The sequence below is a fragment of the Mixophyes fleayi genome, chromosome 7 (assembly GCF_038048845.1).
Source record: "Mixophyes fleayi isolate aMixFle1 chromosome 7, aMixFle1.hap1, whole genome shotgun sequence".
Taxonomy (NCBI): Eukaryota; Metazoa; Chordata; class Amphibia; order Anura; family Limnodynastidae; genus Mixophyes; species Mixophyes fleayi.
Genome location: NC_134408.1, coordinates 100,965,853 through 100,978,358, shown reverse-complemented (window position 1 = coordinate 100,978,358; position 12,506 = coordinate 100,965,853). Strand labels below are relative to the sequence as shown.

General features: G+C 40.0%; 1 protein-coding gene across 2 annotated transcripts in view; it reads left to right on the top strand.

Annotated features, from left to right (window-relative positions):
• The window catches only part of CPO (carboxypeptidase O), a 111,215-nt gene that overhangs the window by 88,731 nt on the left and 9,978 nt on the right, over positions 1–12,506 (top strand). For both annotated transcript variants that reach the window (XM_075180219.1, XM_075180218.1), the window contains one exon: positions 3,342–3,452. In XM_075180219.1, coding sequence (XP_075036320.1) covers positions 3,342–3,452 — 111 coding nt within the window. The remainder of the gene's footprint in view (positions 1–3,341; positions 3,453–12,506) is intronic.

The window sequence follows — 12,506 nt, the reverse complement described above, 5'->3', positions numbered from 1 at the left end:
AGGGAACAGTTTCTTCGCAAGTTTTACTGGTACAGAGTTTAACTAGCAGTGAAGAGGTTCTGTAGGGCTTGTGCGGTGAGCCTTAAAACCTACCTCAATGTGATAGTTAAAGCCACAATTGGAAGGGGCTCACAAACGTGCTTTTAGAAACGTAAGGGGCTGTGAGTGAAAATAGAGAGGACAGGCTATTTAGGAACAATGTTCTCAGTTTATAAGAAGATAAGGTACCCGTTAGGGCACTTATAGACATGGTTGAGAGGACTCTTGAAGTGATAAAACAATCTCTCTTTCACAGAGATGTGGTGCGACGCTAAGGGGAAGGGTATGTAGCAAAGTGGCCTATTTGCCACATCTCTCTTGCATAGGGACAGGTGAGGTCTTGGGAAGTCTGCAAGGGAAAGCTGCATACAGATTGGTGTTCATTTTATGTTTTTGACTGATGCTGAACTAGTTGGCCAGTTATGAGAGAGCTGGAGTATGTTTAGCTAGCATTATGGTCACCAGGTAGTGTAAACATCTGTCACACTCCGCTCTCTGCATCACTGAAGTGCAGAGTTTTCAGAGGGAGCATGCGCAGAAAGCTTCTTCGGACCGCACAGCAGCTTCGGGAACGAAGAGGCAGTGAAAAGGTACGTTTTTAACTTCACAGGAATAGCAGTTTTTCACTGGCCACACAATATGCTCCAGGTAATAACCGGTTTGTGTAGAAAGCAAGAGGTTTTTCAACTTTATCTCCCACCTGCAAACTCCAGTGCTTCAGACACATCCGTCTGCATACTTTCTTTTTGGCACACTTTGTTCTTTTTCTTACCCATCTTAGCTGAAATAAAGACAATTTGCGCCTGCAACAACTACTTTGTTTTATTGAAGCCTTTAAACAAGAAGATTGATCTTTGCATACATCCAACACTTTCCACAAACTAGCTAAACTTCTTTGCACAGTTTTTTTGGACCATACCCAACTAACAACTTAGTGAATCACCAGTCGTGGCATTACAATTGTGGTGGTCGAGTACTGATGGGAAATCCTTCCCTAACCTTGTCTCCCAGATACGAGTCAGGCTCTTTTCTCTTTTGGATATCCGGTGGTCAGGAGATAAATACTTCAATGAAAGGGACAAAGATTGGTCAAACAACTTGGTTTTATTGAGAATGCGGTAAGGATAGTTTTGGTAAGCCACCGCGCCACTGACCCCTTCAGCTCAATAGTATTGACAAATAATGCGTCTGATCAGCATAGACCAAAATAGCATTTAACATATAACATACACCTAGTGAGTATAAGGCACAATAGTGATCACATCTTCAATGCACATGGTCTAATAAGGCACACTGGTAATCACAGTTACTACTTTCAAGTTAACAATATCTGACTGGTGATGATGCAAGAACCATCAATACTAACCCATCAAGACTCTTACGGCCACTACCGCGCCCACTAGCGGGCTCCTTACTATTCAAGTGTTTGTGGTACCGTGCTATTCCCTATGGGTCAGGTGCCCCACTTTTAGCATTTACTGCTGAGTTAACTTGAATCGCAGCATTAACACTGAATGTCACACCTTCAATATCAATAAATCAATTCTTAGGTAAATCACATAACATTAACATCCTCTAAAACATTTGGTGCACCAATATTATCCCCGGTAACGTTACCATATTTTACACTCAGTCCTGGGCTGACCTGTGCACAGGAATTTGGTAGTGTTCCAATGTCCTGCAGAGGTTTCCATCAAGGGTTAAGTATTATAGTAGAAAGCAGGGCTGTTGCTCAGTTCAGCCACAAGATGGCGCTGTTCTCTCAACAGTCAATGAATCTCTATCAGCACACACAGGATATAGCTGAAACGACAGTCTTAATTGTTCCCTGCAGCCTGTGTAAGGTATGATCTGGGGGAAAAGCTCCCAAGAAGGGAACAGTAGCCTTCCTTGTACAAGAATGCAATGTCAGTTTTGGATAGATTCTCTGATCACTCTTCCCTCTGACACTGGGGTGTGTGCAATACACTGCAGGCTAGGGTTTTACCTTGAGAGGGTTCTGTAGTTAGTGGAGACTGTCTTTGGCGCCCCACTGCGTGTCCCCAGCTGTTCTCCGTCCGCTTTGCTGGCAATGTCACCAGTTCTGGCAGCAGCTTATCTTCTCTCTGTTCGGCTGCACCTCAGCCCCCCCTTGTTCCTTCTACCATGCTGCTCTCTCTTTCTCCTCCTTCCTGCACATCCACTTCCTGTTACTCCCCCAGCCAATCAGGGCCTTCATCCTCCTCCTGTCAATCACTCTTGGTCATAAGTCTCCAGGAGCAAAATTAACCCCTTGTAGCCCTGCATTTTAACAGCGCTTATGCACTGCTCTGTGCTGTTCAACTGGGCTTTGGGGCACCACACAATAACCATCCGTTTTTAAAAGTTAGGCTTCCTTTGCAAAACAAACAGGTTCTTTAGCAGTTCACAGGTTTAATGCTGTTTCTCTGCCTCACCACTGAAAATAACACCACAGTTTTTCCCCACTGCCACTGACAGCTTTATAACAGTTTGTTACTTGATAGTGGTATTCAATATGTTTCACTCACCACCATGTTTGCATTTGCATTAAAACTATTGTGACCAATAAGCAGCTAGATCTTATCTGCCTATTGCAAATTAGACAAGGAAAGCCAATGTCCAATAGGTTGTTATTATTTTAATGCAGATATGCATTTTGAGCATTGTTCATAAATAACCCTCAGAGTTTCAATCAGCTACATGCTCCTTTTATTAGAGTTTGAAGTTTCAGTCTGCATCATGTTTCATGCTCTATGTAGGATACAGTGCATCCACTCACTGATAATAGCAGTGGTATCAGTGCCCTGGGGGAATCTCAGGAGAATCCCAAAGCCATTCCTAAACAGATGGTGCCTCCTAGGGTCCGATACCATTTCAATTTACATAAATGGTGAAACATAATGGGGTTGCACTACTTCTATAATGAAGTGCATTGAATATGTGTGGGGTAGCTAGAGAGATTGGAACATTGCTAATGTACCTGGACAGAGTGTGGAATGTCCTCCAATGCAGCGCTACTGATCACCAAACATATTAATATGAAGGTACCCCCTCTCTTTTACATCAAGGAAGGATCAGTATATAAAATAACACCATTTTTTTCTTAAATTTTAATGGTATTCATTGACAATGATAAATACAGATTGTTTTTGTATGTAAAAACAAGTAATAAAAACTGAATTCACTTAAAAAAAACACTGACAACTTGAAGCCCAAATTATATATGCCAGTATACATGATCTGGAAATATGGTGGTGAATTGTCAATATTCAGGCAATGTTTTGCTTTTTTGCCTGTATTAGATTGTACAGAACCATCAGAAAGATTCCCGTATAAAGAAGATTCTCAAGAACTTAGATCTGTATGTATTGCCTGTTCTAAACATTGATGGCTACATCTATACCTGGACCACAGTAAGTAGAATAAAATAATCATATTTTCTGATGGTTTTCTGCTATATTATATTTAAAGGGAAAAATTATTGTTTAATCTATATTTGTATAGTGCTCTGGTACCCTTAAGGGTTGCTCATGCCAGTCAGCTACATGCATCTACCCACCCCTTCCTCAGGGTTAGGGTCTAAGTAAGAAATGTAAGCTGTTGTCTGCTTGGGCATGCTCCCATTGCTGATGGAGGATGTTGGAGCTTTTGTAACTACAAGCACCAGCATTCCCTGCTGCAATAAGTAGTTCCACAGTAGTGCCTAGTAGTAAAACACACACACATAGTGCAGCCAAAAAAACAATCAAATGAATGAAGGGGTCAATACATGATCAGTTAATGAGAGCGGATTGCATCTGGTTGATTGGAGAGTGGGAAAACTGATCTCTCTAGCTCTTAACAGGTAAATCCATGCAGTTTATAGCTCTTCCAGGAGAAAGTCCCGGCATTGTCTGTTTTTTGTATCCCAATTGGACAACTTCAGGGCCAAAGAAAGTAGATTCCATGTGAATTTAGGATTATAAAAAAGTGGCAAAAGAGAACATTGGTGAAGTGTTTATTTTTTATTAAAATACTTAAACAATCAATGTCTGTGTGTCTTTTATGCACTGTTGTGGAACTACGTGTTCCAGTGTCATTGGCTGTCACGGCTTGCTGATGCTTGTAGTTACACAAGTGACAGCATGCCCAATCAATGACTGTCAGAGCTTGATGTGACTTGTAGTTCAACAGCAGTACTAAATAAATTTTGCCTGAACACTACTGGGTGCTAAAATGAGCACTAATGGTATTTAGCACAGGGGAAGTGCTGCATATTTCTTAAGGACCTGACCCACTAGGGAATTCCACCTCATGCTGACTGGGCTAAGACTAGTTTACATTGTGACAGGAGGTCCCACACCATTCGTCTCCCTGTTATGGTGTGATCAGCACAGTCTGGCATGGCCTGGTGCAAATTGCTGGGAAATCCCACATTCATTGTTACCCTGTTTTATCGGTACCCCAGTCCAGGCTATGGACTGGTCATGTTTACTTATTTTAGTGGGACTCATTTTTTTTCAATTATTTATTTAAATAATCTCTTTTTTTAAACAAGTAAAGATACATTCTGATGGTCAACATCAGCATTCTTTTTTTTCACTACTTCTTCAGAAGTCACAGCAGACTCACCACCCAAGAGGTGTATCTGGATATGCGGCCTAGTCTATATAGTCCAGGCGGCATGCTACTCTTACGTATGCACCCCTAGTCTCCAGATGAAGGAGGGGCACAAGTGCAAGCTATGTTTTTATATATATATATATATATATATATATATATATATATACATGTATATGCATACAGAAAAATGCATATTTGCTACTCTAAATCAGGCCTTACATGTTTTCTAGAGCTGATTTCACTTGTTCTGCAGAGTCTTCTCCAAAGCTAACTAGCTAGACTGGCTCATATACTGATATTCACCTCCTGCCTTTGCCCTGGGTTTATTTTGACCAGGCTGGTAGAGAATTTAGACTGTGTATATAAATAAAAGTATGTGTAAGTTTTAGTAATTTGTGGAACCTTCTTTAGCAACAATAACTTCATCCAAAAAGCACAAGTGTTTTTTTGTGCTTTCGAACAATTGTCTGCAATTAGGTATGTTGGCTCCTATTTCTTAACAGATTTGTAGATATTTTTGGGCTGTTTTTCGTAAACAGTTCACTTCACTTCACATCAAAATACTTAAAATTGGTTTAAGAAGTTGGGAGCATCCAGAGCACAGACATACATCTGTGGTAGTAGTTGTGTCTACATCTATTAACTCGTCTTTAATTCCGACTGTGAATATTGACATTCTGCAGCGGTGCTGTCGCTGACTCCCATGTTGGTCTCCTTTCTTTCTATAGTGTTTACATAGACACACACACAAATACTTGGATTTATTACATAGTGAGGATTAGAGATGCTCTGGCTTGGTTTTCGGAATACCGAGCCCACCCGAACATCGCCAATCTGAGTACAGATGAAAGCTGGCTTGGTACTTTCACATGCAATAAGAACTGAAAACGAGGCAAAACGTTATTGTCGCATCGTCAGATCTCACGAGTTTTGTATTCTATAAGTACCGTCCTCCTTGGAGATTCTGCACCATATCACAGAGAGACACAGAAGGGGTAGCAGGGTTCTTGGCAGTCTCCAGAACTGTGGGCAGTGTCATTGAAGAAAGTTAAAGAGAAGGGTTGGCAGTGTTCTTCAGAGTCTCCAGTCACATTCTACTGTACCTTAGCTCACCCAGAAACAGGAGAGGTGGCAGTGTTCAGCGCTGAAAAAGAAAAAGAAATAATAAGGCTGACAGTGTTCTTAAAAGTCTCCTGTCACATTGTACTGTGTTATTATAGCTCATACAGAAACAGGAGAGGTGCCAGCGTTCTTGCCAGTCTAGAGTCTATGCACCATTGCTCATTGTCAGTGCTGAAAGAGAAATAATAAGAGAAAGAGAAACTGGTAGTATTCTTAAAAGTCTACATGAACATTGTACTGTGTAATAAAAATGGATTCACATCGCTCCACAGAAGACCAGGAGCACCAAGCAGCTGCTGGCACCAGTCATGATGATAGTAATCCCTCTACGTCATTTGCTAAAGCCTATGTTAAAGTGCATAGTGTTTTCAAGTCAGTAAAACAAAAATGTAAAAAAATCCTTTTACCTTGGTAAAGAAAAAAACACCTGTAATCAAGGCAAAGTTATCTGCAGAAAAAAAAAATTGCCAACATGCCGTTCTACACATGCAGTGGCAAAGAAAGAATGAGGCCTTCACCTTTCTCTATGAGTGCGAGTTCTGCAATTGTCAGTGAGGCATCTTCTTGTAAGGACAGTCGTGACAAAGCAAGACCTTGTCATTCAGACTCCAAAAGTGGGGTCCAAATACTTTTACGTGTAAAAGCCGAAGTGGAAGAAAACAGTAAGGCATTAGAAGAAAATGTAATTTCAGATTCAGAAATGTCACCAATCCCTGAGGAGAGTACATCCACGAATGCTATGTGTAATAGTGACCATTCTGATAGTGTACCCATAAAGTAGGCCCCTTTCAGCATTTCTGCAGATGTGTGCCTGAACAGCCCAAGTGTAGCCAGTGATACACCAATTGAGGATGCTACTTTGGAATTGCAACAGGATGAGGGGGATATTTGTGTAGCCAACGAGGGCGCTAAGGAGGATGTTGATGAGGATGATGTTGTTTGTGTAAGTCTTGCACCAGTGGAAGCAGTACTGGCACGTGATAAGAAGAAGAACATTGTCATGCCTGGACATAAGACAAAATAATCCACTTGTTATGTGTGGAATTATTTTTACCCAAATCCTAACAACAGTTGTCTAGCCATTTGTAAAGCCACAGTAATGTAAGCATGGATGTCTAAATAGACGTGTATATGTATTACCTTCCACTTTGCTGCTGTTTCATCAAGTGTTTGTAACCTACACTTTACATCAAAGGTACTTTTGGTAATTTTGTGGGAATTGGGGCTGATTCGAAGCTCACCGATGAACCCGCTTTTTGCTGGGAATTACAATCGCTCTTTTTAGTGCATTGTCTGGCATTGGTGTGTGTGTCTGATAAAAGCACGCATCCCGGGGGTGGGGGGTCAGCGCTCATTGCCATGTATTAGTTGTAGAATTAGCTCAGTTATCCAAGAAACAGGAGGAGCGATCAAATGAACCATAACTGGTTTCATAATCCAAGGACAATTCCATCTTACACCACTTTTCTTTTCTTCCACTGCTGTGTGCCAATGTGTCCTAGATGTGCTAGGAACTGCCGTGTGTTTGAGTCATTGATCTGTTGCTTACCATCCAGCCAGGTCACTGCAGTATTTGTCCGAAAGTGTATGGAAATAATATTGTGACCTGTGAGGTGGTTAAAATTGACTGCAAATGACTTGAAATTAGTGTTATTGAGGTTAAAAATAATGTAGGAATGAAAAAAGAGCAAAGTTATGTGATTTTAGAATATTTTAGCAATTTTTCGAAAAAATACAGATCCAAAACCAGTTCACAGGGGTCACTGAGCATCTCTATATTTAATGGGTAACCCTTCACTCCCATGATAGACATGTGTTTCATGGGTAAACCAATATTAACAAACAACTACAAATCATCATCATTATTAGCAGCAGCTATTTATATAGTGCTACTAATTCCGCAGCGCTGTACAATTGTTGATGTTGGGACTTTCTTGAAATTCATCTTGGAATAGAGGTGGTCACATACTCACTAAATATTAATAATCTGTCTTCTTAACATATTATAACTATTTTTACATATGTAATGAAAAGATATTATTGCAAACATGGCAGATTTGAAAGTGGACTTAAATCATAGCCATTCTTTCATAATATTTTTATCATTAATTTATAATTCTATATAAACCAATCAATGTTGGTTTGCACATGACTCACCTATATGCTGAGAGGCAAATGTAAATTCACAAGGAAATGTTTCTATTGTGCTTCTTTAAATCCTAAATAACTACCATTGAGTTGAATGTCATATTCAAATAAGTACGAGAATTCAGTTTTTTGGTGGCATCTTACTAAAAATGACTTAAAAACCACTCTCTTTAAGTCAGGGGTGTCCAACCAACCTTTTAGCTTCCCTGGGCCACATTGGAAGACGACGAGTTGGTTTGGGCCGCACATAAAATACACTAACACTAACGATAGCTGATCATCCAAAAAACCATAGAAAACATAGTTAACATATTAAACTTACTTGGAAATGAAGTTAGTGAGATGTTTGACATTGTTTCTGAGCCACCAATGCTTCCATATTTGCTTCGATGGAACTTGTTGCAATTCTCAGTGAGTTCTCAAGGTGCTCATCATATAAAGTAAAATGATGGTGTTAGTAAGTTAGGAGAGTGGTGTACTGATTTAGGGGTATATTTAGTGATTTTGTATTTGAGTAGCATATAAAGTAATTGAGTGGCATTAGCCTTTTTTTATGAACTAATGTGCAGATACCCAATGATATAAGTTCCTTTCTGATCGATCAGGCTCGACTGTGGAACAGAAGTACTCAGAGGTTAAATGGCACATGATCAGTTCACATCTGAGTAAATGCAGAGGACCAACCCAGAGGAGTTAATAGTAAAGCACAATGTTAGTGAAGGTAGTTAATTATAATAATAATAATAGTAATGTATTTAATACAGTAATTGTCCATTAATTAATTAATTACCTGCTGGCTGACATTAAAGGCACCTGCGCTGCTGGAACCGCTCCTCCTAGCATAAGCGCGGCCACGAGTGACGTCATCGCGCCCCCGCGCCGTCATGACGTCATCGCGCCCCCGCACCGTCATGATGTCATCGTGCGCATGCGCGATGAATGAAAAAAAACATGCCGGCGCTTGTGTGCAGGGCAAACGGGCGGACCGGTCCTGCCGCAAGTTAATCATTTTCTTTACTTTTTATTTTCCAGGCTTTTTTATCCAATTAACAGCGCTGCCCCTTGCCACAGCTGGGCTGCATTCAAAGACGAGTTGGGCCGCATGCGGCCCGCGGGCCGCGGGTTGGACAAGCCTGCTTTAAGTGATCATAATCATTTTTTACATCTGCATTAGTGGAGCTTCAGTCTTATACTTTTAATGCACCGTTTGCAATAACTGTTCATCTGCTTCCCATACATGGACCATAGATTTGAAGTGGGTGGGGACAGAGCAACCTGAAGCTAGATGATTAGTTCATCAGAAGCTGAAGATGTTCACAGCAACACAGTGAACATCTTCAGTCTAATGAAAGCAAGCATGTAATGCAGCTTTAGAAGGACCTATAAATTATCACCTTGTTATTTGCAAATGCTGGAATATTTCATGACACACTGGTAACATTTCTGAATGGAAATGGAATGGTGATGAATGGAAGAAAAAAACTGAATGTTTTTTTTTTTTTACAGTTTTGGAAGGATATTGTTTATGACAATGAAGTATGTGATATCATATATAACAAAAGTAGATCTCAAGAAGTTGCATCTCCAGATTCCTTATGGGACTCGTTATTTCATCCTGGACATTAATGATATTGATACAATATTGAAGGACAGCGTGGTCTCCAGATAGTAGTAATTTTGCACAATTTCGAAGAGAGCAATGTTAAGAGGTTGTCAGCTAATTGAACCTGTCTCCATTACCTATTATTGCCTGCTCATAGTCATTTTATTTCCGTCAGATAATTTGGAATTGATACATTGGGGATTATTGCAGCAGAGCTTCAAAACCACTCACGTAATGTTGCACACTATAACAAAATGCCTAATGTCAAGGGATAGGTTCTTAAAAATGAGAGGCATAAAGATCTTGGGCAATATATGCAAGTCTGAATATAATGGTGTTCTTATTTGGGAGTATGTGATCAAGATAGCTACAAGGAAATAAGATGTCAACTAACTGTATTGGATATACTGCTCGTAATATACAGTATGTGCAGTGTATGCTTACAGAACTGGGAGAAGTGTCCTGTGTGAAAGTAGTAAATGTAGAGAGAAGCAGCGATACACGGTGTGTCTCATTTTTATGGACATACAAATGTTTGGACCTGATGTCTTTATGGCAGACAATCTTATTGAACATCAAAACTCCAATTATCAAGTGGTTTCAGAAATTCGTCCTCAGACAGTGGACCATATTAGCACTGCAGTCGATGCAAGACCAGTCCCAGCACACAATGTTCCACCTCCTGGAATTGAAGAAATAGACTGTGAAAAGTTTGGCTGTCAATGGTTTTAAATGTACATTTTAAAGTGAGTCCAGATTGTTCAGTCTCCCGATCAGAAATGTATTCTGAATGCCTCTCAACTTGCAGCAAATTGGCTAGCGATGGAAATCTAACCTCTTCTGAATTTTACAAATGTCTGCAGTCTATATTACCAAACCACAACATAAAGAGAGTCGAAGATCCAAACCATAATGGATAAGCTCATATTCATCTTTCTGGTGTGAAAAGAAGGACCTTACCACTTCCTACTCAGATGTACTATTGCCAGAAACAGATTGATATGGTATCGGACACTGCAGGGATGCCAGAAAGTGCAGGGAATCTTTTCCTGAGTGGTCTGAATGCTAACCAAGCTCTTAATCTGACTGCAACATAAATGTCATTTCCTTTTTGAATGCATCCACAGTGTGTCACAGACAATTTGTCAGCTGCCACAGAATCCTCACAATCAAGCCCAGCATCAACAGAATACCACAGTGACTGTAACACAGAATACAACTCCAGTTTCCTGTTAAGTAGTTAGGACTGCAGTAATACAGGGTTCTTCAGTTGTTATCACTATTGCTTTGGGAGTATCAAAACAAGCTTCTATAATTCAAAATCACAGTAATCCAATACAGTAGTCTTCTGTTATTGTAATGGGCTCTCAGGCTTTGTTTCACCAACCAGCCGCCAATTAACCTACTAGTATTGTTTATTGTCTGGTATATATTATACTGTCTTCTGATCACCAAATCTTGGAGCCACTATACAAGCAAGATTGGATCTAGAAAATATTGGATTATTTTGTTATATGTGGCTGAAAGGAGAGATTCTGTAAAAAGAAAGAGCATACAAGAGAACGAGAACATAAAACCCTTGATTGAAGTTAGCTACATTACCCTGAATAAGCCTAATCTTGACTGATCTTGGACGCTAAGCAGGATTGCGTCTGGTCAATACTTGGATGGGAGACCATCTGGATATATGATTTACAGATGTAGTTGATTTATCAATATAAGAAGATAGTGGATATAAGAGAAGAAAGAATGTAAAGTCCCCTTATTGAAGATGATAGTTGTCTGCCTGTTGATGTAATCCTAACACCTAGGGAGGATCATAAGACACCTATCCTTTCAGGATATATGACACGGGAGTGCTTTAAAGATTTTATGGAACTATTTGGATTCACTTCATTATATATGTTACATGTGTCTATGGGGAATTTTCCTATATGTTTTTCTGACATTTAGTTTGCACCTTGTATGACAAATTACTGTATGTTTGAATTTATTTAGTGATATTCCATTCAGTTTGTTCAAGATATATACATATATATATATATACAAAAACAGACATAGGTCCTCTGCACTCACCATGTACAGACTGGGGTGCAAGAGGGGGTTGCCCACATTGTATAGACAAGAAAACAGGGATACTCTGCACTCTCCAAACACATAATTGATGCTATTCTATATTAGAATTACTGTTCTATATTAAAAACAGGGAATGTTAGTTCCACATATTGCAATATATGTTTAAGCTGACCAACTGACGCCAAAGTCTTCCCATTCTGGTCAGTCCTAACATGATCAAATGCTATGCTATTTTATCTGGGCTTAAGGCTTACCTGCACACAGCTTTTAAAGGCAAGTCTTTCCCTAGCACTAGCAGCCATGGGAGACCTGGGACTCACCTGACACAAGTTGGAATTAATTAATGTAAAGAATGGGGTGCAAGAGTCATGGGACTTACATTGTATAAACAAAAACAGACATAGGTCCTCTGCACTCACCATGTACAGACTGGGGTGCAAGAGGGTCTCCCATGGCTGCTAGTGCTAGGGAAAGAACTAACATTCCCTGTTTTTAATATAGAACAGTACTTGATATAGCATCAATTATGTGTTTGGAGAGTGCAGAGTATCCCTGTTTTCATATATATATATATATATATATATATATATATATATATATATATATATATATTGCAGAAAATGGAGGACAGTGGGCGGGGAAGTGTGACCTGAGCGAGCTAAGGGGCGGAGAAGAGATTTCTCCCTGCGGATGATGGAGGAGGGTGTGGAGAGAGATCCTAAGCTGAATGTTGTGTGCATACTGGGGTCCTGGAAGTAATGAGGGTGCACTGAGGGTTACGGACATGGGTTCAATTCAGATTGGGAGCTGATTGATGAGATCTGATGAAGGGCAGAATGGAGTCCAAAAAAATAATACAAAAATGAGGGACAATGTGATGAGGGGCTCAGTATATACAGGAAGGAAGAGAGTGGCT